A 24,988-nucleotide genomic window follows, 5' to 3' on the forward strand; every position below is an offset into this window, starting at 1 on the left:
AGGCATTACCTGACTTCTGTCCCACTCATGCTCTCCTATGTCCAGCTACTATCAATTCTTTCCCTGAAATAACCTCTTGGATTCCTCTAGTCATCTCTATTCCCACTCCCACCACCTCAGTCTAATCACCACTCGTGTTTCCTCTATCAGCCAGTTAGCTGCTAAATGACCTCCCTGCTTTCCTTTGATTTCCTTAGCTACCCATTCGATCTGACATCACTGTACTCTTGTGGTTCTCTGTCCTTCTCACCCTGGATTAAAAAACCTTCACAATTTTGCCTGTTTACCTTTTCACCCTCTTTTCTTGCTAATTTTCCCACTGCCATGTTTTTTTCTTGTAATACATATTATTTTATCTATTTAGTAATTGCTGAGTTCAGACAACATTGGGTTGATAATTTTTACCAATTTTGCAAATATGAATTCTTTTCCTGACTGGAAAATTGAGAAAATTAACTACATATAGAGAGTAACAGTGTATCATTACATCGATTAAACTATTCTGAAGAATGACAGCAAACAAGATATTCCTGAGAATTTTTTTCTTAGATTAAATTCATTGTGTATTAGCAGCACCACAGAATAAGCTCATTTAGTACTGAATATTCTATAAATTATCAGTCAGTGTATATCAAAGTTTAGGGTGGAAAAGTAGATGGTGAGATGGTACTTCTTCTCATGTCCTATGATGGGGGATAATTATTGCCACGGCCAAAGATTAGATAAAACATCAATATTTTGTAAAGTAAAATTTGACTTGGAGATTTAAATATAATTATTGATTCATTGGAGTGCAAAACACAATTTTTTTTTAATCCTCACCTGATCATATGTTTACTGACCCCAGAGAGAGAAAGGAGGAGCAGGGAGAGAGAGGGTGGCAGGGGGGAGGTGGGGAGAGAGAGAGAGACATTGATGTATGAGAGAAATGTCGATCAACTGCCTCCTACATGCACCCCAACTGGGGATTGAATCTGCAACCTTTTGGTGTATGGGACAATGTACTCCAACCACCCAAGCCACCCTGTGAGGGCGCGACTTTTAAATTAATTGCTTTTTCCTAAGTGAAAAGTCTACACTTAACTAAGAAATGTTTTGCCCAAGCAATTTCTACATTCTTTTGTATGAACAAAGAATTTAAATTTATTTAAGTTTCTACAATAATAATGCATGACAAGAAGTCTGGCATACTGTTTGTTAAACTTGATATAAATATCTTTTGCTCTGTGTACTATTACTGCTCTGTAACTGCACTTTTTTGGACAAGTTTAATCCCATTGCTAGCATTATTTCCAGAAGGCTTTTAAAGACTAGAGATCCTGAATACAATTCATATACATTCTTAATATTTTAATTTTTTATTGATTTTAAAAAGTAAGGGAGAGAGAAACACTGATTTGTTGTTCCACCCATTCGCACATTCATTGGTTGATTCTTGTACATCCCTGACGAGGGATTGAACTAACAGTGTTGGTGTATTGGGACAATGCTCCAGGCAACTAAGATAACTGGTCAGGACCTCAAAATTTTGTCTTAATGACGATTAAAAACTACTGAACTTTCAAATTAAAAAACTGGTTAACAAAATAAAAAAATATTGGCCATCTGTGATAAAAAAATAAAAGTTGTGTCCTGTTCTCTGTTTTAACTTAAAAACAAAAAACAAACCCAAAACCCGTTTCTTTGAATTTTAGGTAGTCGTTTCAAGGAGAAAAAGACACTGAGAAAGTTATACTTTAAATTTAGTTTTTGATTACTTTTCTTTGGGAAAGAGACTGTGGACACTCCATGTTGAAGAAGCTACCTGAGAGAGAGAGCTGAGGAAATGCAAATTGAAAGAAGCTTTCAGGAAGCTTCTGGCATCTGGGCAACAAGCTGTGAGAGGTCTTTGACAGATATCGAATTGACAGGAGCTCCGCATGCATTCTGAGTGCTGACCATGTGTTATGTTCTGTGTGCTTCAGAGATACTGTCTCATCCAGCTCTCAGGTGCACCTCAGATTTTTCTTTAAAAAACTGTATATATTGTACAAATTTTAATAGCTTCAACTGTATATACAGTCAAATAAAAACTTGCATTAACAATTGGTAGAGCTGGTGTCAACAGGATCAGTGAACCAGGCTCCTTTTTCTTGCTCAGGCTGTAGACTTGAGTGGCTTGGACTCTCCAGGAGTGAGGGTTTATTTATACAAGCAAGCAGTCCTTGGACACATAGTTATTAAACTATTAGGGTGATATACACATATTATGAAGAAACTGAGACCCCAAAAGGTTAAGTACTCGGCCTTAGGTCAGAGATCAAGTAAGGGTGCCAGGATCTGAACCCTGTCCTAGCCAGTCTGATGCTGGGAACGGGGTGGAAACTCAGGCCTTTGGCCCTTGTGACAGGATATGTATGAAGGTTCACTGGCTAGGGGTGGGATGGGATGGCAGAGTGAGAGGGCTGTTATCTTCCCATCTACAAACCCTGTCAAGCTTTGATAGTAGGTCAGCAAGCTGGGAAGCACGGCTGTGTGCTGGGCTACTAGAAGCTCCCAAGCACCGAATTGTGGGCAGACCAGCTACAGCTAATCACTTAGATTCCTGTAGTTGGAAACGCAATCAATCTCAACTCTGGTCTGGAATTTAGCAGAGAGCCTTCTACCTAATCATGGGTAGAAAGAAGGAGCCCAGAGGCTGATATGGGCAGGCTGTGCCCTTGTGCCCAGCACTGCAGTTGGAACTGAAGACTTCCAGGACCCATGTCAGTTATCTGTAGTTTCTGAAGCCTCCACCAAGCCAAGTCTGGCCTACAGCCAAGAGCTTAAAATGTCTGTAGCAGTGAGTCTGAGGGCCAAGGAAGGAAGGTGCCCAATGGGTCTGTTGTATGCTACTCTTCCCTAAACTTGGTTGGGCTATTTCTTTCACCAGGGGGACAGTCAACAACCTCCAGAATTTGAATAGCTGAGCCCAAGTCCACCTCAGATTTTTCAGTTGGGGGAAAGAATAGTAATGTGAATCAAAAGGGAAAGAATAGATTAGGAAGGAAAATATTTGCATGAATCAGAGCTTGTCTCTTTTCTGTTATTAGATTATTATAAAGTTGATTATTAGAATTTATAGTTTTATAGTTTACTTTTACATTTACTGAATTCTGTAAAGTAGGCAGGACAAGTATCACCACATAAATTTTTTAAAGACTCAGAAGGTAGGTACAGTTGACCCTTGAACAATGTGTGAGTCCATGCGGTTCAAACTTGCACTGTTTAAGGGTCACCATACTCAGGTGTTTCTTCAGTTCTTACCTCTAAAATTTCCTGACATGAATATAAGTACTCGCATTTACCTTCGAAATTCTCTATAATGAAGTTTTCTTTCTCCTCTTTTTCCAAAGAAACGTATCTGAAGGGTTGTGTTAATTTCAGGTTCTTTCACTTTTGGTTCCTACAAAAAATGTTATAATAATTTCAAGTAATTATAACCAAGAACAAAAATAGACCCTGTAGCCCAGGACAATATCCACAAAAGACTCTTGTAACAACAACAAAGGTGGAAAAGAGAGAGGTAGTCATTCATTCTGTTACTATGCATAACAATATTCTATAGTCATCTTTGCTTAAGCAGGAGAAAAAAGGAAGGCTGCAATACTCAAAATACTTAAGGTAGACCTAAGCAGTAAATGAAATTTTAGAAATGTTCATACCTTTTGATCCAGCAACTGAATTTCTGAGAAGTTACCCCTCATATATATTCACATATATATAAATATAAGATGATATAGTCACAGAATTACTAACTGTAGCATTATTTGTAATACCAAACACTGTCATATTTTTAAACATCTTTCAAAAGGGGAATAGTTACATAAATTGTTACATCCATACAACAAAGTACTATGGAGCCATTAAAAAAGAATAAGATACTCATTTAAGAAAAAACAGGAGAATGTGGAACAAATGGTATTTGTCTTTTTGTCAGACTTATTTCATTTACCATAACACCCTTCAGGTCTATCCATGTTGTTGAAAATGGGAAGACTTCATTCTTTTTTATGGCTGAATACTTAAAAATAATCACACACACACACACACACACACACACACACATATATGCTACTGCTTATATAAAAGTGGGAAAAAGATATATAAATACATTTAGTTATTTATATATATGCTTATATATGCATAAAATAGCATATATAAGCATATATAGCATATATAAGCTCTGGAAGATTACATAGAAAACTGGTAAGCACACATCGCTCAGGGAGAAGTGCTAACTAGCAGGAAAATTCTACCCTATATACATATTCTTAACATGTTGAAGTCTACATCATATGAATGGAGCACATTTACTTAAAATACTTAGAAAAAATAAGCTACTGATAATTTTCCCAATTATTTGGGAATATTTATTTGAACAAACACAACAGAGAAGCTAATATAATATCTGGAAATGTTTACTTTGTCTGCACATACCTGACATTCTGTTTCATTAGTTATAGTCTTCAAGTCATCCTGTTTACTTATGATTTTCTGCAACTAAAAGATGGCAAACATGATTTAGATGTGTGCCTACTGGATTTTTCAAAACAACCTAAAAAAAAGGATGCTATGTCTTTGCTATAAAATATATAATAGATATTTAAAAAATATTAACTGAAATTCTTATACTGTAACTCCTAATGTTATGTTTTTTTCCTCAGGTCATGTAAGAATCAGAGGAGAAATAGATATGCAAGTAGTATTAACATTATTATTATTACAATCTGGATCACTTTTTTCTCATAAAGAAAGCCAGCTTGCTTAATACAGGGCACAAGTAGGTTTACAGTTGTGACACAGATACATAATACAATAATTGATAAATAATAATACAAGAATAAACAAACTCTGTGTTTTGCAGACTCACAACTGTAAACCCATCTTTGTCCCCCTCAGTATATATATTCTAAGGGTATCATTCTATAGAAACTCATGAGTACTCTCATTCTTCAAGAGAAATTTTATTCATAATTTTCTCTATTACTGAGGCTTTATGGCTACATTTTCAAGTGAATTATTCTCAAAAAGCTACTTATATCATATAAATGTTGTTCCTCTTCCCTTTATGCATTTATAAAGCATAAAAGTAATTTAAAGACTTACATTTCTACCAATTATAAATTGGTAATAGAACACTGAGACTGAGTACGTTAAAAAACCTACCTTTTGGAGTCATTTGTACCAATCCTCGGGTGGAAAGCAAATTAAAAGAAAATAAGTTTTAAAAAAATTAAATGCAGACAAAATCTCAAACTATAAATTTAAATCAATTAGGAAATAAACCTTCACCCATTTTTTTCTGGGTTATTTCTTTGTTAAATGTTTAAAAATTGCTGTGGCTAAATTCCAAAATAATTACCTCAAACTTAGCTGCTTCTACTATGTCTATTTAGAAAAGTATCTCTATTTCTCTAAATCCTTCAAAGTTTTCAATATAACCCTTCTTACTTTAGGGGAAAAAGTTGAAAAGCTTTCTATTTGTTTTATCTGTTATTTTTTAAGGTGAAAATCAAATTGTATAATGCCAAGTTCAGTATCAAACATTTCTCACTAATGGTGCTATATCTTGTTCATTCCTCATATTGATAATATGAATTTTTTAAAACTAAAGTATAACTGACTTATAATATTGTTTGTATTAGTTTCAGGTGTACAAGACTGTGACTCAATATTTATACATATTGCAAAGTGATCACCATGATAAGTCTAGATACCTTCTGTCACCACAGAGCGTTATTAGAGCATTACTGACTACATTCTCTATGCTGTTTGTTGCTTACTCGTAACTTACTTATTTTATAACAGGAAGTTTGTATTCCTTGATTCCCTTTATATATTTTGTCCATCTTTCCACTCTTGTTCTTCTGGCAACCACGTTTGTTCTCTATATCGATGAGTTGGCTCTGTTTTGTTTGCTCATTTGTTTTATATTTTAGATTCTATTTATAAGTGAAATCATATGGTATTTGTCTTTCTGTCAGACTTATTTCATTTAGCATAATACCTTTCAGGTCTATCCATGTTGTTGAAAACGGGAAGACTTCATTCTTTTTTATGGCTGAATACTTAAAAATAATCATATATATATGCCATATCTTTTTTAAAATTATTTTTTAATGTATTTTTAGAGAAAGGGGAAGGGAGAAAGAAAGAGATGGAGAGAAGCATTGATGTGCAAGAGAAAGAATTGACTGGGTTGCTTCTCACACGTCCCCAACCAGGGAACTAGCCTGCAACCGAGGCATATGGCCTGACTAGGAATCGAACCAGTGACCTTTTGGTTTGGAGGATAATGCTCAACCCACTGAGTCAGGGCTCATATTTTTTTGAAACAATCGTCTATTGATGGACACTTAGGTTGCTTCCATATCTCAACTACTATAAATAATGCTGCAGTGGCGGGAGAGGGGTGGGGAGAAAATACGACTGTAATTGAACAACAATAAAATGATTTAAAAAATAATGCTGCAGTGAACGCAGGGATGATGCATATGTCTTTTTGAATTAGTGTTTTGGATTTCTTTAGGTAAGTACCCAAAAGTTGCCAGGTCATAACATATTTTTTATTCTATTTTTAATTTTTGGAAGTATCTCCATACTGTTTTCCAAAATGGCTGCACCAATTTACAATCCCACCCACAGTTCACAAGGGTTCAATTTATCATGTGTATAACAATTAAAGAAATAAAATTAATAGATGTTTATCCATAAAATGATTATAAATTTTTATAGAAAAATCAAAACTTATTTTTCTTTTATTAAATGACATTTAACATAGTAGTTATAATCTTTACATGGTCATTGTCAAATAGTTATAAATAAATAAAACAGATAGCATATAGGATTAGTCCACTGAAATAAGAATTTCTTAGGAGGCTTATTATAACACTGGCTTATTTTAACATGATGTGGAATTTGGAAAAGGGCCTTCCCTGAATCTATCCATTGGGTTTAGTGCCAGATAAAGCTTGTCATGTCAGAGTCTTCCCTAAAACATTTCAGTTTGGACTCAGGGAGTTGGTTATAGCAGGTTCTAGTGTACTATGAAGATTATAGTACTGTATAGTTAGTTCTGCAGTAACAGATCCATCTCAAAGATCATAAACACTTTGTGACCAGCTATGCATTCATGTCAGAAGGTCTTTCTGGTCTACTAAGATGCTTTCTAAAGTAGCTGTATATGATGTGGTTAGCAACATACTAGGTACCCATTTTGTGACCAAAGTGCTGTTTTAAGTGTTGGGAATACAGTGGTTAAGGACAGACAACGTCCTTGCTCTCACTGCACTTATATATTCTAATGGGCTACAGATTACAAACAAGTGAGCAAATAAGAAATTTTAGATAGTATTAAGCACCATAACTACAATAAAATAAAAGAAAGCAAGAGTAACAGGATTCAGGACTGCTGGGGAGACGTTGCTGTTAAGACAGACTTATTTTGGCCCTGGGTGGTGTGGCTCAGTGGGTTAAGCATTGTCCCACAAATAGGAAGGTCACCTGTTTGAATCCTGGTCGGGGCACATGCCTGCGCTGTGGGCCAGGTGCCCAGCGGGAGGTGTGCAAGAAGCAACCAGTTGTTGTTTCTCTTCCACATTCATGTTTCTCTCCCTTTTTTACTCCCTTCCCCTCTCTCTAAAAACAAACAAACAAACAAACAAACAAACAAACAAAACCCCAGGCTTATTCTGGGTAGTTCTCTTTGTGGACATGACATCTGGGTGAGATCTGAATGACTGAAAGCTACCAAAGGCATGGGAAAAGGATTATTTTAGGTAGAGAGGAAAGCTAAATTTCTGGTAGAAACAGGGGTGCTCTGTTAGACAAACAGCAAGAAGGTAAACTGGTTAGACACAAGTGGTAAAAGAAGCAGGAGGACACATTCACCAAATACAAATTCCGAATGTCTAAAAAAGTACTGCCTAAGTTTACATGGGTCCATGTTTTCAATTTTAGGCTGAAAATGGAGAAAAGTATGTAGGGTTGGCTTAACTTATTTTTGTTTGCAGATCGTGAAGTTTAAATTCTGACACAAAACAGTACTTCAAAATCAAGAAGAAAAAATTCTACTGGAAGGCTTTGTATTTGTTTAATAATATCTCCAGGAGGTGTATTCTGCACAGCAGAATTTAACACTGCTGTATGAAAAGCACAGTCCTTACCACCAGTATGGAACAATGTGAAATAAAGGACCACCAAGAAGAAATCTGCACTAGTAAACAGACTTTTCATCAGTCTATTGTTTAAAGAAATTATACTAAAGCTCTGGTATTTATGCCAAAGAAGCAGGTGTGCCACATATAAAGGTAAATATAAATCCATCAACCCTTACAGGCTCTGATCGCTGCTGGTGTTGTTTATTATTATCTGGCAGGGAACAGCACATATAGATAGTTGCTAATTCACTTATTCTTGTGGTAAAGAAGTAAGCAATACACTTACCAACACAGTTTCTAGATCTGGATATGAATAAAACACAATGTACCACAAAACACCAAAGTAACAAACTCAAGCAATTTAGATTTTAGGACAGTTTCATAGGACTTTATTTTAATATATTTTATCATGACTTTTGTGTTTGGTATTCAAATCACTTTGTTCTATGTTTTCAGTATTAAAGTAATTCTTACTACTTTTCTAGCAATTATGGCGGGAAGAGCAATGAATAAAATTTACTGGAGAAACATTCAGATAAGCCCTTGCACCCCCCCCACACCACTGCCTTTTAAATATGTTTTTTTCTGATCTCCAATAAAATTTCAAATACAACACGCTACATACTCATGTTTCCTAATATAAGACCATGAATGTGAAATAATTATTTAAATAACTAATGTGAACATTGTTTTTTCTCCTCTATGCTGCTATTTTAAATTGACAGGGTCCATGGGTTATCATTTTTAGTGCTGTTTCTAAGATCAGCACAGAGAACCTTTGTTTTTTTTTTTAAGATTTTATTTATTTATTTTTAGAGAGAGGGGAAGGGAGGGAGAAAGAGGAGAGAAACACCAATGTGACAGAAACATCCATCAGTTATCTCTCATGTGTGTCCTGTTGGGGCACTGAACCTGCAACCTAGGCATGTGCCCTGATTGGGAATTGATCTGATGACCCTTTGCTTTGCAGGATGATACCCAACCAATTGAACCACACAGGGCAGCACAGAGAACCTCTTACAGGCTTAGATGGTTGACCTTTAGAACCTTAAACTTAAAAAAAAAATCATTGATGTATCCTAACATATTCTTCTTTTTGCTTTCTTGATTCATGGGGTTTGATCATCCAAGAATTTTTCAGATATTTAAGGAAAAAAAATCACAGATTTCATAATGCATTCCATAAACACAGCACTTTAAACTATTCTGTTAAAAAAAGTATCTGAGAAATTTTTAAAGTAGGTGTGCCTGACAGTTTTAGGAGCAGAGGCTGTGGAACGCAGGAGGAAGCTCTGTGTCCACCACAATAGACCTCTTGCCTTTTTCAGTTTCACATTTGGTGTGGCCTTTCTCTGCGGGCTGTCGCTTGGCCCTGGGCTACCATCATGCATTAGGACAGTGCACCACACTCTGGTCCTGGAGAGTAAGGCCCCTGTGATGTTACCAGGGGTGCTACTGTGTCTGCTTCATGACATGACCTCCAACTTTCCGATTCTGGGGATGTGTGGATAGCAGGCTCTGATACCCTGTGACTTCCAGGAATAAAAGCAGGACATTTATCCAGGTCTGAGTGAATGAACCAAAGAGAATTAACCCAAAGAGAATTTGCAGGCTTTTCATACTTACTAACCTCTACTGGGGTTAGAGCCCTAGTCGACCTTAATAACAGCAACCTTAAATATCTCCTGTTCTTGCAGCTGAGGTGGGCTAAGGGGGAGTGTACTGGTACCTTGTGTTTTATGACACTGGAATCGCAGGTTCTACTTGTGCAGTCATATTTCCTTCCTGAAAGTAATCTAATTAATCACCAAACTCCTCAGAAGAATAATTCTTATCCACTGCCATCAATTTTGTACTTCCTGCTCACTCCTCTTCAGCCTTTTTGACTTGATCCCTACCAGTCTTGAAATAGCTTCTGTAATGGCTCCCAATCACCTACAAAGCTTAAGGGGCTCTCTACTCAGTCTCTATCCTAATGACTGTTCTTTAAGAGGGTGATGTGAAACAGTACCTCATTGTGCTCTTTTTCTGAGATTCTACTATCCACACCCTCTGGGCTGTCCTGTCCCTTCTTTGGTACTTACTTGGCTTACTACCTTCCTTTCCCCAACTTCATCCTTGGGCTTCTCAGCCTCAGCTTGGCCTCTTAAATAAAATTATCTCAAGAATCTGGTATTATCCCTGGTCACTTGACATTCTCCCCTGTGAGGTCACATATTCTCATGGCTTAAATCACTTTATTTGATTAATGATCAGAATGCTCCCTGATCTTGGCTACATTATTATTTTCTAAACAGCTTCTTGCTACACTTGTCATCCCTACAGGGATGGCCTACCAGTTTGTCAAGCCAATGTTTCCAAGCTCAGAGTTATGATCATTTTCAGCCCATTCCTTTGAATTCTCCTTCAAATGGGTAGGCTGATATTGAGGCAAGAGCAGGCTGCAGAAATGGGTTGATTTGGAACCAAATCGTGCTATCATCTTTAAACTAGGGATGCCCCTACTTATTTTGTAGGTTGCTATAAAGATTCAATAATGTAACCTAAGTTGGATGTGCCAATCCTCAGTAGGAACTAGTCTTCTGTTAATTAGTACTGTCAACATTCCTAGTCAGGCTGACTTCTCTCCCTCACTTCCTTAATCCCCTGGAAGCCAGGTCCCAGGTGTATAGCCTAAGGAGCCTCCTTGTCTCCAGCTTTTCCTCTTTATTTTTTAATTTTTATTTTTTAACTGTTTATTTGACAAATAGCTGGAAAGAAGGATCGCTTTAAGAAAAAAGTCCCAAATCAATGCACAGCTTTTACTGCATCTTTAAAATTATACAGATAAATGTAAGGAATATTAAAAGTAAGTGTGAGGAATCATTTGGCATCTTGCTGTTTCTATAGCTGGACAATTGAGATCTTATTCATCAGCCTGCTGAACTGTTCCTTTTGCAGAAACACAGATACCATCCAAAATTTTTCTAATATCCTTTTTTTAACTTGTGGTTCACTGAATCAAAGCAGCTTAATTTGATTCAAGTTCAATGTCATTTCCTTCTGCATCAACTCATCTTTCTGGGCCTGAGATACTGAACAAGCAACACCTGATCTTATTCGAACCCTGTGAATATATTCTTTGCCCAAGAAATTTCTGATTTCAAAAAGAGAACCATTCTCCTGAATAACAACGTTGATGGGGAAGTGAACGTACACAGACCTCATCTTGGAAGTCCAGTGTAACGCCCCTGATCATGTTCTGTACTTGACTGCAGATAGTGCAAATGGTGGCCAGTTCCTTTCTATTTTCCCACCATTTGTCAACCCGGTGCCACCTCTTTTTCTTTCCAAGGAGACTGAGTTCTGCATTGACATGGTTGAAGTCCCTCTGCAGAGTGGCTCTGGGGCCCTTTTACAATAACTGTGTGTCCCTTTCGGAAAGATGTTGACAGTATAATTGCTGAGAACAGTCTTCATTCTTGTAGTTAGTAGAAGTGGTAAACAGCACAGCATTTCCTTTTTAATTTGCCTATCATACTGTGGCCAGAGATGGATTTTTAGAACAGTGAAGTGCGATTACCTCCATAACAACTGCCAACTAGACTGAATTTGTTATTGTCCTTGCCTACATAATTCATCATTTGTAGTTTCCAGTTTCATTTTCTTCAAAGGGCAGCAAAATATACAAAAAAGGTGAAATTAATTCATACCCCCAAATTACTACTTCATCATGTATTCCACATAAAAATTGAGGTATTTCATATTCTTTTCTTTTTTCTTCAAAATTCAGTGTGTATTTTAAACTTATAGGACATCCCAACCCAGATTTCATTGGAAATACTTGATCTCTATTTAGATTTCATAAAATTTACAATGATAAAAGTAAATTCACATATCCAAGTTGTTTCAAACATACTTAATTTTCTGATACTTGGGTTTCCAGTCAAGATGGTGGAGTAGGTAAACACAGTACTCACATCTTCCCACAACCACATCAAAGTTATAGCTAAATTACAGAACCATCACTGGGAATAGCCTGAATCTAGCTGAACAGAAGTCCTATAACTACGGATACACAGAAGAAGCCACTTTGAGACTGGTAGGAGGGGCGGAGAAGCAGAAGGGTCTGGTCTCCAACCCATGCGTGGCAGTTAAAAACTGGGAGGGATATCTCAGCTGTGAAGGTACCCCTGAAGAGCGAGGGGTTCCAGATCCCCACACAGCCCCCACCCCAGGGTTCTAGTGCTGTGAAGTCCCCATAACTTCTGGCTGTGAAAACTAGAGAGAATTATGGCTGAGTGAGATGGAGGGCTTCTGGAGTCCCAGGTGTTCCACTTGAAGGGCCCAACGGACTTAGTCTGACTCATTCACTCTGAGCTCCAGAGTGAAGTACTGGGGCAACAGTTTGAAAGGTACCAGGGATATATGAGGAGGAAATGAAGTGTCTGGCATCTGGGTAAGGACTGGAAGGGCAGCTTTCTCCCAGACAAAAGTTCTGGCAGATATCATTCGTCCTTTTCTGAGCCCTTCCCTCACACAACCAGCAAGTGGGTACCATATCTGAGTCCCCATCAACCTGCTAACATTGTTCACTGCCCTGGTAATTTCCTGAGATACTATACCACCAAAACCGTGACCCACTCAAACAATTTCAAGTGGCCTTTGCATTCAAACAGCTTATCCTGGCTGACACTGCAGACTTCCCTAAAATCTCACAAATGAGCAGCATCTGGCGTCAGCAGGTCCTATACCTCTTGCTAAGTGGCCCCAGGCCTGGCACTAGTGGCAGTTAGGAATGGTTCACTGCCTGGCCTCTTCCAGGCATTTCCAAGCCCAATACAAATAGCAGCCATCTACAGAATGCTTTGTAGCTCATGCTGGGAGGCCCTGGGCAGGGTATAGATGGTGGTTAACCTTGGCCTGAACTTCCTGGGAGGCCCCAGAGCTAGTGTACCTGGTGGACAACTTTGGAACATGCAGAAGTACCACTTAACCACTTCTTAATTTTGAAGAACTACATATTCAAAGGAGGACTCAGTGGGCACCAGAGCACTGCTGAAGTGAGTCTTGCTCTGTGGGCTGGTTTCTGCACAGCAGGTCCTCCATAATGACTGCAGCCAGACCTAGTGGAGGATGGGCTGGGGGTAAATACCTCCCATTGATGTGGCAAACAAGGCTTAACTACAACAGGGAAGGTGAGCCCACATGGAGGTTCACCTGAGTGCCCATTTATGGTGACGCAGAAGGCTGTGCCCCATAGAATACCTACTATATAAGGCCACCCTACCAAGACCAGGAGACACAGCAGCTCTACCTACTACATACAAAACAAGCAAAGGGAGGCTGTTAAAATCAGGAGACAAGAAAAATGCCCCAAATGAAAACAGAAGAAAACTCCATAAAAACAACTAAACAAAATGGAGAGAAGCAATCTACTAGATGTAGAGTTCAATACACTGTTTATAAGGACACTTGATGAACTTAAGAGGTAGAGTAGAGGAACTTAGAATTTCAACAGAGACAGAAAACACAAAAATGGAAATAGAAAATGTAAAAAAGAACTAGTCAGAAATAAAGAATACAATCATTGAAATAAAGAATACATTTACAGGGAATCAACAGTGGAGGAGATGAAGTATAGGGTTAAGTCAGAGATTTGGAAAATGAGGAAGTAGAAAACACCTAATAAGAACAGCAAAAAGAAAAAACAATTAAAAATGAGGCTTATAATAAGGAGCCTCTGGTTTTGAAGTTAAACTTCAAACATTGGTATGTTTAACTTCAAACATACCTATGTTCACATCATAGGGGTGTGGCAAGAAATCAATTCCTTGCTCTTTTCCTTCCCACACCCTTATGATGCGAACCTATTTCTTCCCTAACCTGGTGAAGAAAACAGGCATTCAAAGTCTAGGAAGCACAGAGAGTCCCCCCCACCAAAATAAACCCAAAGAGGCCTACACTAAGACATATCATAATTAAAATGCCAAAGGTTAAAAACAAAGAATCTTAAAAGCAGCAAGAGAAAAGCAGTTAGTTACCTACAAGAAAGCTCCCATAGACTGTCAGCTCATTTCTCAAGAGAAACTTTGTAGGCTAGAAGTGACTGGCATGAAACATTCAAAGTGATGAAAAGCAAAGACCTATAACCAATATTACTTGATCCAGCAAGGCTATCATTTAGAATCAAAGGACAGAAGTTTCTCAGACAAGAAAAAGCTAAAGGAGTTCATCACCAACAAACCAGGATTATAAGCAATGTTAACAGTTTTTCTTTAAGAAGAAGAAAAAAAGATAAAAATATTAATAATAAAATGGCAATAAATACATATCTATCAATAATTACTTTAAATGCAATTGAATTAAATGCTCCAATCAAAAGACATATGGTGGCCTGGCTGGTGTAGCACAGTGGATTGAGCGTGGGCCTGCGAACCACACGATCACGGTTCAATTCCCAGTCAGGGCACATGCCTGGGTTGCAGGCCAGTTCCCAGCAGGGGACTCACGAGAGACAACCATACATTGATGTTTCTCTCCTTCCCTTCCCCTCTAAAGATAAATAAATAAAATCTTAAAAAAAAAAGACATATGGTGGCTGAATGGATAACAAAGCAAAATCCTTAACATATGCTGTCTGCAACAGACTCACTTCAGATCAAAAGACGTACAGAATTAAAGAGATGGAAAAAGATATTTTGTGAAAATGGAAACAAAAAGAAATATGTGGTAGCACATTTGTCTTATGCCAGACAAAATAGGCTTTAAAATAAAAGCTATAACAAGAGATATAGAGAAGGACCCAATAATTCCACTTAAGGGTATTAATCTGAAGAAACCCAAAACACTAATGCAAAAAGACACATACATCTATGTGTTCACTACATTATTTACAATGCACAAGATATAGATGTACCTAAGTGTCCATCAATAGATGAATGAAGAAGTAGTGAGTATATACAATGAAATATGACTCAGCTATAAAAAAATGAAATGTTGCCATCTGCAACAATATGGATGAACCTAGAGGGTATTATGCTGGGTGAAATAAATCAGACAAAAAAAAGAAAAATGTCATATTTCACTTATATGTGGAATCTGAAAAACAAAATAAATGAACAATTGGAAGAGAAACACACTTATAAATACAGAGAACATTTTGAGGTTGCCAGATGGGAGGGGTCTTGGGTGAAAAAGGTGGAGGAATTAAGAATTACAAATTGGTAGTGACAGAAAGGTGTGGGGATGCAAAATACAGCATAGGGAATGTGGTCAATGATATCGTAATAACTATGTATACTGTTGGATGGGTACTAGATTTATTGGGGTTAGCACTTTTGAAGTTATAAAAATGTCTGTCTAATCACTGTGTTGTACACCTGAAACTAATATATTGTATGTTAACTGTAGCTAAAAAATAATAAAATATTAAAAAAATTTCCCAACACATGAAGTCAATGTCAGTTTCTAAATTTAAATTAATTAAAATAAAATTCTAGTTTCTCAGTCACAGCTGTAATTCAAGGGCTTTATAGCCACATATGGCTGTTAGCCACTTCACTGAACAGTAAGGGAGAGACGCTCTCTTACACATAAGTTTAACAAGATCTACTGTCTGTTTTCCCAGTACACTGGAGACTGGAAGAAAAAAAATCGGTGACTAGAACTGACATACTTTTTTTCTATGAAATACTCTAGCAGATTAAAAAACTGACCCCTAACTGGAACATAACCAACAGTTTATATGCAGAGGTATTTTTAATATTACCATCAACTTTTCTGGAATGAACTGAAATTTACTGGTTGGGTATCCTGGAGTTATGTCTTGAAAAAATTAATTGAAACACATTTTCAGCCTCTCAAATATCAGACTTAGCAAATTCCTAGAAAATACACACCAAATTTATACCTACTGTGGCTTTTTCCACTTTCCCTTATTTTTCATCAAAATCTAAGTTTTTGTATTTCTTATCCCTTTATTTGGGAGGGGGTGAAAGAATAATTCTTATTTATTTATTTATAAAGAATAATTCTTTTTTTTTAAATTAAATTTTATTTAGGTACTTTTCAAGTACATTTTTTTTTAAATCTATTTCTCCCATCCCACCCCACCCCCCGCCCGGTCTCCCCCCTCCCTCCCATTCCCCCCCCCCAAGTCTTCATCCCTGTGTCTTTCATACTTGTTCCTCAAAATCCCTCCCCCTTTTTCTCCTTAAATTTCCTTCCCTCTCCCCTCTGGTCGCTGCCCACTTGTTCTCTATTTCAGTGTCTTTGTTTTTATTCTGTTTGCTTGTTTGTTTTATTCTTTAGCTTCCTGTCAAAGGTGAGATCATATGGTATTTGTCCTTCAATGCCTGGCCTATTTCACTCAGCATAATGCTTTCCAGTTCCATCCATGTTGTTGCAAAAGGTAGTAGCTCCTTCTTTCTCTCTGCTGCATAGAATTCCATTGTGTATATGTACCACAATTTTTGGATCCATTCATTTACTGATGGGCACCTAGGTTGCTTCCAACTCTTGGCTATTGTAAATTGTGCTGCTATGAACATTGTGGTGCATAGGTTCTTTGAAATTGATGTTTTAGGATTCTTGGGGTATAATCCTAGCAGTGGAATTGCTGGGTCAAAAGGCAGGTCAATTTTTATTTTTCTGAGAAAATTCCATACTGTTTTCCATAATGGTTGTACCAGTCTGCAATCCCACCAACAGTGAACTAAGGTCCCCTTTTCCCCACAACCTCTCCAACATTTGTTGTTTGTTGCTTTGTCTATTATAGCCATCCTGACTGGTGTAAAGTGGTATCTCATTGTGGTTTTAATTTGCATCTCTCTGATAGCTAACGATATTGAGCATCTCTTCATGTGTCTCTGGATATTCTGTATGTCCTCTTTAGAGAAATGTCTGTTCAAGTCCTTTTCCCATTTTCTAATTGGGTTGGGTGTCTTCTTAGAGTGGAGTCGTGTAAGTTCTTTGTATATTTTGGAGATTAAACCTTTGTCTGAGGTATCATTGGCAAATATGTTTTCCCATACAGTTGGTTGTCTTTTTAATTTAATACTGTTTTCTTTGGCCATGCAGTAGCTTTTTATTTTGATGAGATCCCATTTGTTTATTCTTTCCTTTATATTCCTTGCTCTAGGGGACATGTCCGTAAAAATGTTGCTGCGTGGAATATCTGAGATTTTCTTGCCAATGTTCTCCTCTAGGAATTTAATGGTGTCACGGCTTATATTTAAGTCTTTTATCCACCTTGAATTTATTTTGGTGTATGGTGTAAGCTGGTGCTCAAGTTTCATTTTTTTGCACGTAGCTGTCCAGTTCTCCCAACACCATTTGCTGAAGAGGCTCTCTTTACTCCATTTTATGTTACTGCCCCCTTTGTCAAATATTAATTGACTGCAGAGGGTTGGGTTGATTTCTGGGCTCTCTGTTCTGTTCCATTGGTCTATGTGCCTGTTTTTATGCCAGTACCAGGCTGTTTTGATTACAGTGGCTTTGTAATACAGTTTGATATCAGGTATTGTGATCCCTCCTACTTTGTTCTTCTTTCTCAAAAGAGCAGCTGCTATTCGGGCTCGTTTATGATTCCATATAAATTTTTGAAGTGTTTGTTCTATGTCTGTGAAATACGCCATTGGTACTTCAATAGGTATTGCATTGAATCTGTATATTGCTTTGGGTAGTATGGACATTTTGATGATGTTAATTCTTCCAATCCATGAACAAGGTATATGTTTCCATTTGTGTCTTCCATGATTTCTTTCTTCAGTGCTGTGTAGTTTTCTGCATACAGGTCTTTTACCTCCTTGGTTAGGTTTATTCCCAGATATTTCATTTTTCTTTTTGCTATATTGAATGGGATTTTTTCCTTGATTTCTGCTTCTGCTGATTCATTGTTTATATACAAAAATGCCTTTGATTTCTGGATATTGACTTTGTATCCTGATGTTTTGCCAAATTCATTAGTTAGTTTGAGCAGTTTTGGGGTAGAGTCTATAGGATTTTCCATGTACACTATCATGTCATCTGCAAACAGTGACAGTTTTGTTTCCTCCTTTCCTATTTGGATGCCTTTTATTTCCTTTTCCTGCCTGATCGCTGTGGCCAAAACTTCCAATACTATATTGAATAGAAGTGGTGAAAGTGGACATCCTTGTCTTGTTCCTGATCTTAGTGGAAAAGCTTTTAGTTTTTGCCCATTGAGTATGATGTTGGCTGTAGGTCTCTCTCATATATGGCCTTTATTATATAGAGGAATGTTCCCTCTATTCCCACTTTGCTGAGTGTTTTTATCATAAATGGGTGTTGTACCTTATCGAAAGCTTTTTCTGCGTCTATTGATATGATCATGTGGTTTTTGTCTTTGCTTTTGATTATGTGATGAATTACATTTACTGTTTTGCAAATGTTGAACCATCCTTGCATCCCTGGGATGAATCCCACTTGGTCATGGTGTATAATCTTTTGGATATATTGTTGGATGCGATTTGCCAATATTTTGTTGAGGATTTTAGCGTCTATGTTCATCAGCGATATTGGCCTGAAGTTTTCTTTCTTTGTTGTGTCTCTATCTGGTTTTGGAATTAGGATGATGCTGGCTTCATAGAAGGAGTTTGGGAGTTTTCCATCCTTTTGGATTTTTTGGAATAGTCTGTGAAGAATGGGGGTTAGCTCTTCCTTAAATGCTTTGTAGAATTCTCCTGTGAATCCATCTGGTCCGGGGCTTTTATTTATTTATTTATTTTATTGACATGGCATTATATTTTATTGCAGTTTTCTGTACGTATATTTTCTATGATTGAGATCATACTAAATATAAAGTTATATTCTTAATTTTATTTTTATTTTTTAAAAATTTTATTTAGTTATTTTTCAAGTACAGTTGTCTATTTTTCCCATCCCAGCCTCCCCCGCCCCTTGCTCCCCTCCTCCCTCCCATTTCCACCCCCCTTAGTTCTCGTCCCTGTGTCCTTCCTATTTGTTTCTCCAAATCCCTCCCCCCTTTTCCCCTTAACTTCCCTTCCTTCTCCCCTCTGGTCACTATCCCCTTGTTCTCTATTTCAGTGTCTTTGTTGTTTTTTTTTTCTGCTTGCTTGTTTGTTTTGTTGGTTAGCTGGTCCGGGGCTTTTGTGTAATGGGAGTTTTTTGATTACTGCTTCAATTTCTTTTGCTGTTATTGGTCTATTCAGGTGTTCTACTTCTTTTTCATTGAGTTTTGAGAGATTATATTTTTCTAGAAATGTGTCCATTTCCCCTAGGTTCTCAAATTTCTTGGCATACAGTTCTTCATAGTAATTTCTTACAATCCTTTCTATTTCTGTGGTGTCAGTTGTAATCTCTCCTCTTTCATTTCTGATTGTGTTTATTTGTGTCAGTTCTCTTCTTTTCTTGATGAGCCTACTTAAAGGCTTGTCTATTTTGTTTATTTTTTCAAAGAACCAAGTCCTGGATTCATTGATCCTTAGAATTGTACTTTTAGTCTCTATGTCATTTAGTTCTGCTCTGATCTTAGTTATTTCCTTCCTTCTACTTGCTTTGGGCTGTTTTTGTTGTTCCTCGAGTTCTTGCAGGCGTAGAGTAAGGTCATTTGTTTGAAATGTTTCTGTTTTCTTTAGGCAGGCCTGTATTGCTATAACCTTCCCTCTCAGGACTGCCTTCGCTGTGTCCCATAAGTTTTGGGTTGTTGTGAGATCATTTTCATTTGTTTCCAGAAACTTTTTGATTTCTTCCCTAATTTCATTCTTGACCCATTCATTGTTTAATAGCATACCATTCAGTCTCCATGATTTTGGGTGTTTTGGGTTTTTTCCTTTGGGGTTGGTTTCCGGTTTCAGTCCCTTGTGGTCAGAGAAAATGCTTGGTATGATTTCAATATTCTTGAATTTGTTGAGGCTTGTTTTGTGTCCTATCATGTGGTCTATCTTTGAAAATGTTCCATGTGCATCTGAAAAGAATGTGTATTTAGCTTCTTTGGGGTGAAGAGCTCTGTATATATCAGTTAGGTCCATTTCATCAAGGGTGTTGTTTAATGCCGCAATGTCTTTGTTGATATTTTGTTTGGAAGATCTGTCCATTTTTGATAGTGGGGTGTTAAAATCCCCTACTATGATTGTGTTGCTGTCTATATCTTTCTTGAATTCTTCTAAGAGTTTCCTTATATATTTTAGTGCTCCTATGTTGGGTGCATATATATTTATGATGTTAATGTCTTCTTGGTGGATTCTTCCCTTGAGTATTATGAAGTGACCTTCTGGGTCACTCTTTATGGCTCTTTTTTTGAAGTCTATTTTGTCTGATATGAGAATTGCTACCCCAGCTTTTTTTTCTTGTCCATTTGCTTGGAAAATTTGTTTCTAGCCTTTCACTTTTAGTCTGTGATGATCTTTTGTCCTGAGGTGGGTCTCTTGTAGGCAGCATATGTGTGGGTCATACTTTCTTATCTTATCCATGACGCTATTCTGTGTCTTTTGATTGGAGCATTTAATCCATTTACATTTAAGATTATTATTGATAGGTACTTATTCATTGCCATTTTTGTACCTGTGTTCCTCTCTGTCTGTCTCTTTTCCTTCCTTTCCTTAAAGCAGTCCTTTTAGTATTTCTTGTAGAGCTAGTTTGGTGGCAGCAAATTCTTTTAGATTTCTTTTGTCTTGGAAGCTCTTTATTTGGCCTTCTATCTTGATTGAGAGCCTTGCTGAGTAAAGTAGCCTTGGTTGTAGGCCTCTGGTTCTCATTACTTGGAATATTTCTTGCCATTCTCTTCTTGCTTGGAGTGTTTCCATTGAGAAGTCAGTAGCTAACCTTATTGGGGCTCCCTTGTATGTTACTTATTTTTTCTCCCTTGCTGCCTTTAAGATTCTCTCTTTGTCTTGGAATTTTGCCATTTTGAAAATCTAAGTTTTTGTTTTTCTTATCCCTTTATTTGGGAGGAGGTGCAAGAATAATTCTTATTTATTTATTTATCTATTTATTTATTAATAAAGAATAATTCTTAACAGGCCTATGAAACCTTTTCTACTGTATTATCATTTGCTGAAGTCATAAAAATAAAATCCAGACTTCCGGCCAAGATGGAGGTGTAGGTAGACACACTGTGCCTCTTCCCAGAACCAAAAGAAGAAAAACAACATATTTAAAAACGGAAAACAACCAGAATTGACAGAAAGCTGAACTGTATGGAAGTCTGACAACCAAGGAATTAAAGAAGAAACATTCATCCAGACCCACAGGAGGGGCGGAGATTGGCAGCCAGGTGGAGAGGACTTGGGGCAAGGCAGCAGCTGGTGGACCTGGTGAGGCAGCAGATTGCATGCTGGGCAGTCCCACATTTGCATGCACATGAATCCAGATGAACAACTGGGGAGCGAGACAGACCACGCAACCCAGGTTCCAGCATGGGGAAATAAAGCCTCAAACCACTGACTGAAAACACCTGTGGGGCTTGAGGATGTAGCAGGAGAAACCCCAGCCTCACAAGAGAGTTCGTTGGAGAGACCCACAGGGTCCTACAAAGTACACAAACTGGGAATCATCACCAGAAGGGCCCAATTTGACTGTGAATAGTGAGGAAAGTGACTTAAAAGTGGCAGAGAGCTGAGCAATGGGCACTGTTCCCTCTTGAACCTGTCCCACATAAACAGTGTCACAATGCAGCAATGTGGGTTGCCCCAACCTGGTGAACACCTAAGGCCCCGCCCCTCACTACGTAACAAGTACACCCAGACAAAAAAAAAATGGCCCAAGTGAAAGAACAGATCAAAGCTCCACAACAAATACAACTAAGCAACAAAGAGATAGCCAACCTATAGGATGCACAGTTTGAAACACTGGTAATCAGGATGCTCATGGAATTGGTTGAATATGGTTGCAAATTAAATGAAAAAATGAAGGCGATACAAAGTGAAATAAAGGGAAATGTACGGGGAACCAACAGTGACAGGAAGGAAACCAGGACTCAAGTCAACAGTGTGGACCAGAAGGAAGAAACACTCGATGAGAACAGAATAAAGAAACAAGAACTAAAAAAAAATGAGAGGCTTAGGAATCTCCTGGACACCTTTAAATGTTCCAACATCTGAATCACAGGGTGCCAGAGGAGAAGAGGAAGAGCAAGAAGTTGAAAACTTATCTGAACAAATAATAAAGGAGAACTTTCCCAATCTGGCAAAGTAAACAGACTTCCAGGAAGTCCAGGAAGCTTAGAGAGTCCCAAAGAAGTTGGACCCAAAGAGGAACACACCAAGGTACATCATCATTATATTACCCAAGATTAAAATGAAGGAGAGAATCATAGAAGCAGAAAGAGAAAAAGAGACAGTTACCTACAAAGGAGTTCCCATAAGACTGTCATCTGATTTCTCCAAAGAAACCTTATAGGTAAGAAGGGGCTGGGAAGAAGTATTTGAAGTCATGAAAGTCAAGGACTTACATCCAAGATGACTCTATCCAGCAAAGCTATCATTTAAAATGGAAGGGCAGACAATGTGCTTCTCACATAGGTCAAATTCAAGGAGTTCATCATCACCCAGCACTTGTTTTATGAAATGTTAAAGAGACTTATCTAAGAAAAAATAAGGTAAAAAATATGAACAGTAAAATGACAACAAGCTCACAGTTATTAACAACCCAACCTAAAAACAAAAACAAATTAAACAAACAAGTAGAACAGGAACAGAACCACAGAAACGGAGATCACATGGAGGGTTATCAACAGGGGAGTGGGAGGGGGAGAGGGGGTAAAATGTACAGAGAATAAGTAGCATAAATGATAGGTAGAAGATAAACAGGGAGAGGGTAAGAATAGTATAGAAAAAATGCAGAAGCCAAAGAACTTACATATATGGCCTATGGACATGAACTAAAGGGGGAGAATGTGGGTGGGAGGGGGTACTCAGTGTGGAGGGGAATAAAGGGGGGGGCAATGGGACAACTGTAACAGCATAATCAATAAAACATATTTAAAAAAATAAAAATAAAACCCTAAAAAATGTAGATGCTTCAGCTAATTTCATTTTAAAGTCTTATGCTCTGTTACTTAACTGTTTCTTCAAGGTTGTAATACAAAAAATTTAGTATTTTTAATGTATATAATTGATTTCTTGATATTTGATTCATAAGCAGTGGATATAGTTTTGAATTGTATGAAAATGTAAAATTATCACACAAATTTCTAGGTGTTGATAAACCAAAAATAACTAGACTCTTACTTACCTTAAAAAATTCTTTTTTTTCAACCATCTCATCACCATCTGCATCCAGCATTTTAAAAGCAACATGGAACCCAGTATGGGGTTCTACGATCAAAAGAAAAATGAATATTTTGAAATGCAAATTATGTGTATATTTAAAGATTTTCAAATTTGAAATCAGCCATCAGAACCTACATGACTAAGTTCCTAAACACAGAAAAAAAAATCGCTTCTTATGTTAATGATTTTCAAAAGCTGGTACGTTTCCATGGATGTGCTGTTCTGCTATTAAGTGTGCTGCCCTTCGAATGAACAGTAATTTGAGAACTTCACTTTTTTTAGCTTTCTTATACTCTTATAAGACTATGGCTATTATCATATTGATTTCCTGTTCTCTTTATTTTCCTTTCTCAGAATTTTTTTAAAAACTTATTTTGAAATAATTTTAGACTTACAGAAATGTTGTAAAGATAATATGGTGGGTTCCCATATATTCTTCATCCAACTTCCTCTAATGCCAACATCTTAATAACCACAGTACCTTTATTAAAACTAAGAAATTAATACTTGTATGGCATTTTTAAACTAACTACAGACTTTATTTTGGTTTCAAGTTTTCCTACTAATGCTCTTTTTCCTATTCTAGGATCAAATACAGAAAACCATGTTGTATTTAGTTGTCTCCCTGTCTCTTCCAGTCTGTGGAAGTTTCTCTATCTCTCCTTGATTTTCATGACATTGACAATTTGAAGAGTACTAGTCTGGAATTATGCAGACTGCCAATGAGAAGTTTTTAAACACAGAAACTAAGGTACCAATAATATTTATAATGATAAAGACATAAAATACTAAACCTCCAAAATGCTGTTTCTTAAGAAATACAGAATTCCACATAATAGTTGAAAAAAAAGTGGATACTTACTAGTGAGGATTGTAAGCAAGAAGAGATACTCAGTGTATGAAATTAATCCTAGAAGACATAAAATAAAAACATTGGAAAATAAGGTTGAGATGGTTCAGAAGTAATCACATACATACTACAATATATGGAAAATTTATTAAAAACAGATTTTCTTGGAGAGAGAAGATGGCAGTGAGGTAGGTGGGAGCAGAGCCCAGTTCTCCCTGTGCCTAGCTGGAACACCTTGCTGATCTTCTGAGGAACAGAGTGAACAGCCAATGGAATCCCAGCTTATATAAAGTTTGGAGGCCAAAAATTGTAGAGGACATTGAAAAACAAATGGTGAGGAGATTGTGTTGGGACACTAAGGTCCCTGGTATGAGCAGGGACCTAGGCTGCCTCGGCCCTCAGCCCAGCACCTGCCATAGGATACATGAAGAATAGTTAGATCACCAGCTCCCTCCTGTACCAGACCAGGGAGGGCAGCCAGGCACCAGGAAGGACCTGGTTGCTTGAAGTCACTGGGTGGAATAGAGACAAAGTGGGAGACACACAGAGGCGGTATACACCCGCTGGGACTGTAGACATTGGCCAGATCATTGCCAGAGAAATTAGGGAGCTGGGCAATGCCTGGAGAAGGGAGAATTGCTGGGCTGAAACAGACCCTGACCTGGAGAGTCTCCAATCTGGTTAGAAAGCTGGGCTGTGTGAAAAGCCAGGCACTTGTTAAGAAAGGC

General features: G+C 37.5%; 1 protein-coding gene across 3 annotated transcripts in view; it reads right to left on the reverse strand.

Moving 5' to 3' along the window:
- Nucleotides 1–24,988, reverse strand: part of MICU2 (mitochondrial calcium uptake 2) — a 113,461-nt gene that overhangs the window by 12,513 nt on the left and 75,960 nt on the right. For 2 of the 3 annotated variants that reach the window (XM_053663496.1, XM_053663494.1), the window contains exons 5-8: nucleotides 24,273–24,320; nucleotides 23,373–23,455; nucleotides 4,459–4,521; nucleotides 3,327–3,424 (exon numbers count right to left, since the gene is read on the reverse strand). In XM_053663496.1, coding sequence (XP_053519471.1) covers nucleotides 3,327–3,424; nucleotides 4,459–4,521; nucleotides 23,373–23,455; nucleotides 24,273–24,320 — 292 coding nt within the window. The remainder of the gene's footprint in view (nucleotides 1–3,326; nucleotides 3,425–4,458; nucleotides 4,522–23,372; nucleotides 23,456–24,272; nucleotides 24,321–24,988) is intronic. The other variant, XM_053663497.1, reaches the window with a different exon arrangement.

Source organism: Artibeus jamaicensis, unplaced genomic scaffold (genome assembly GCF_021234435.1).
Source record: "Artibeus jamaicensis isolate MK-2021 breed Jamaican fruit bat unplaced genomic scaffold, CSHL_Jam_final contig_3188, whole genome shotgun sequence".
NCBI lineage: Eukaryota > Metazoa > Chordata > Mammalia > Chiroptera > Phyllostomidae > Artibeus > Artibeus jamaicensis.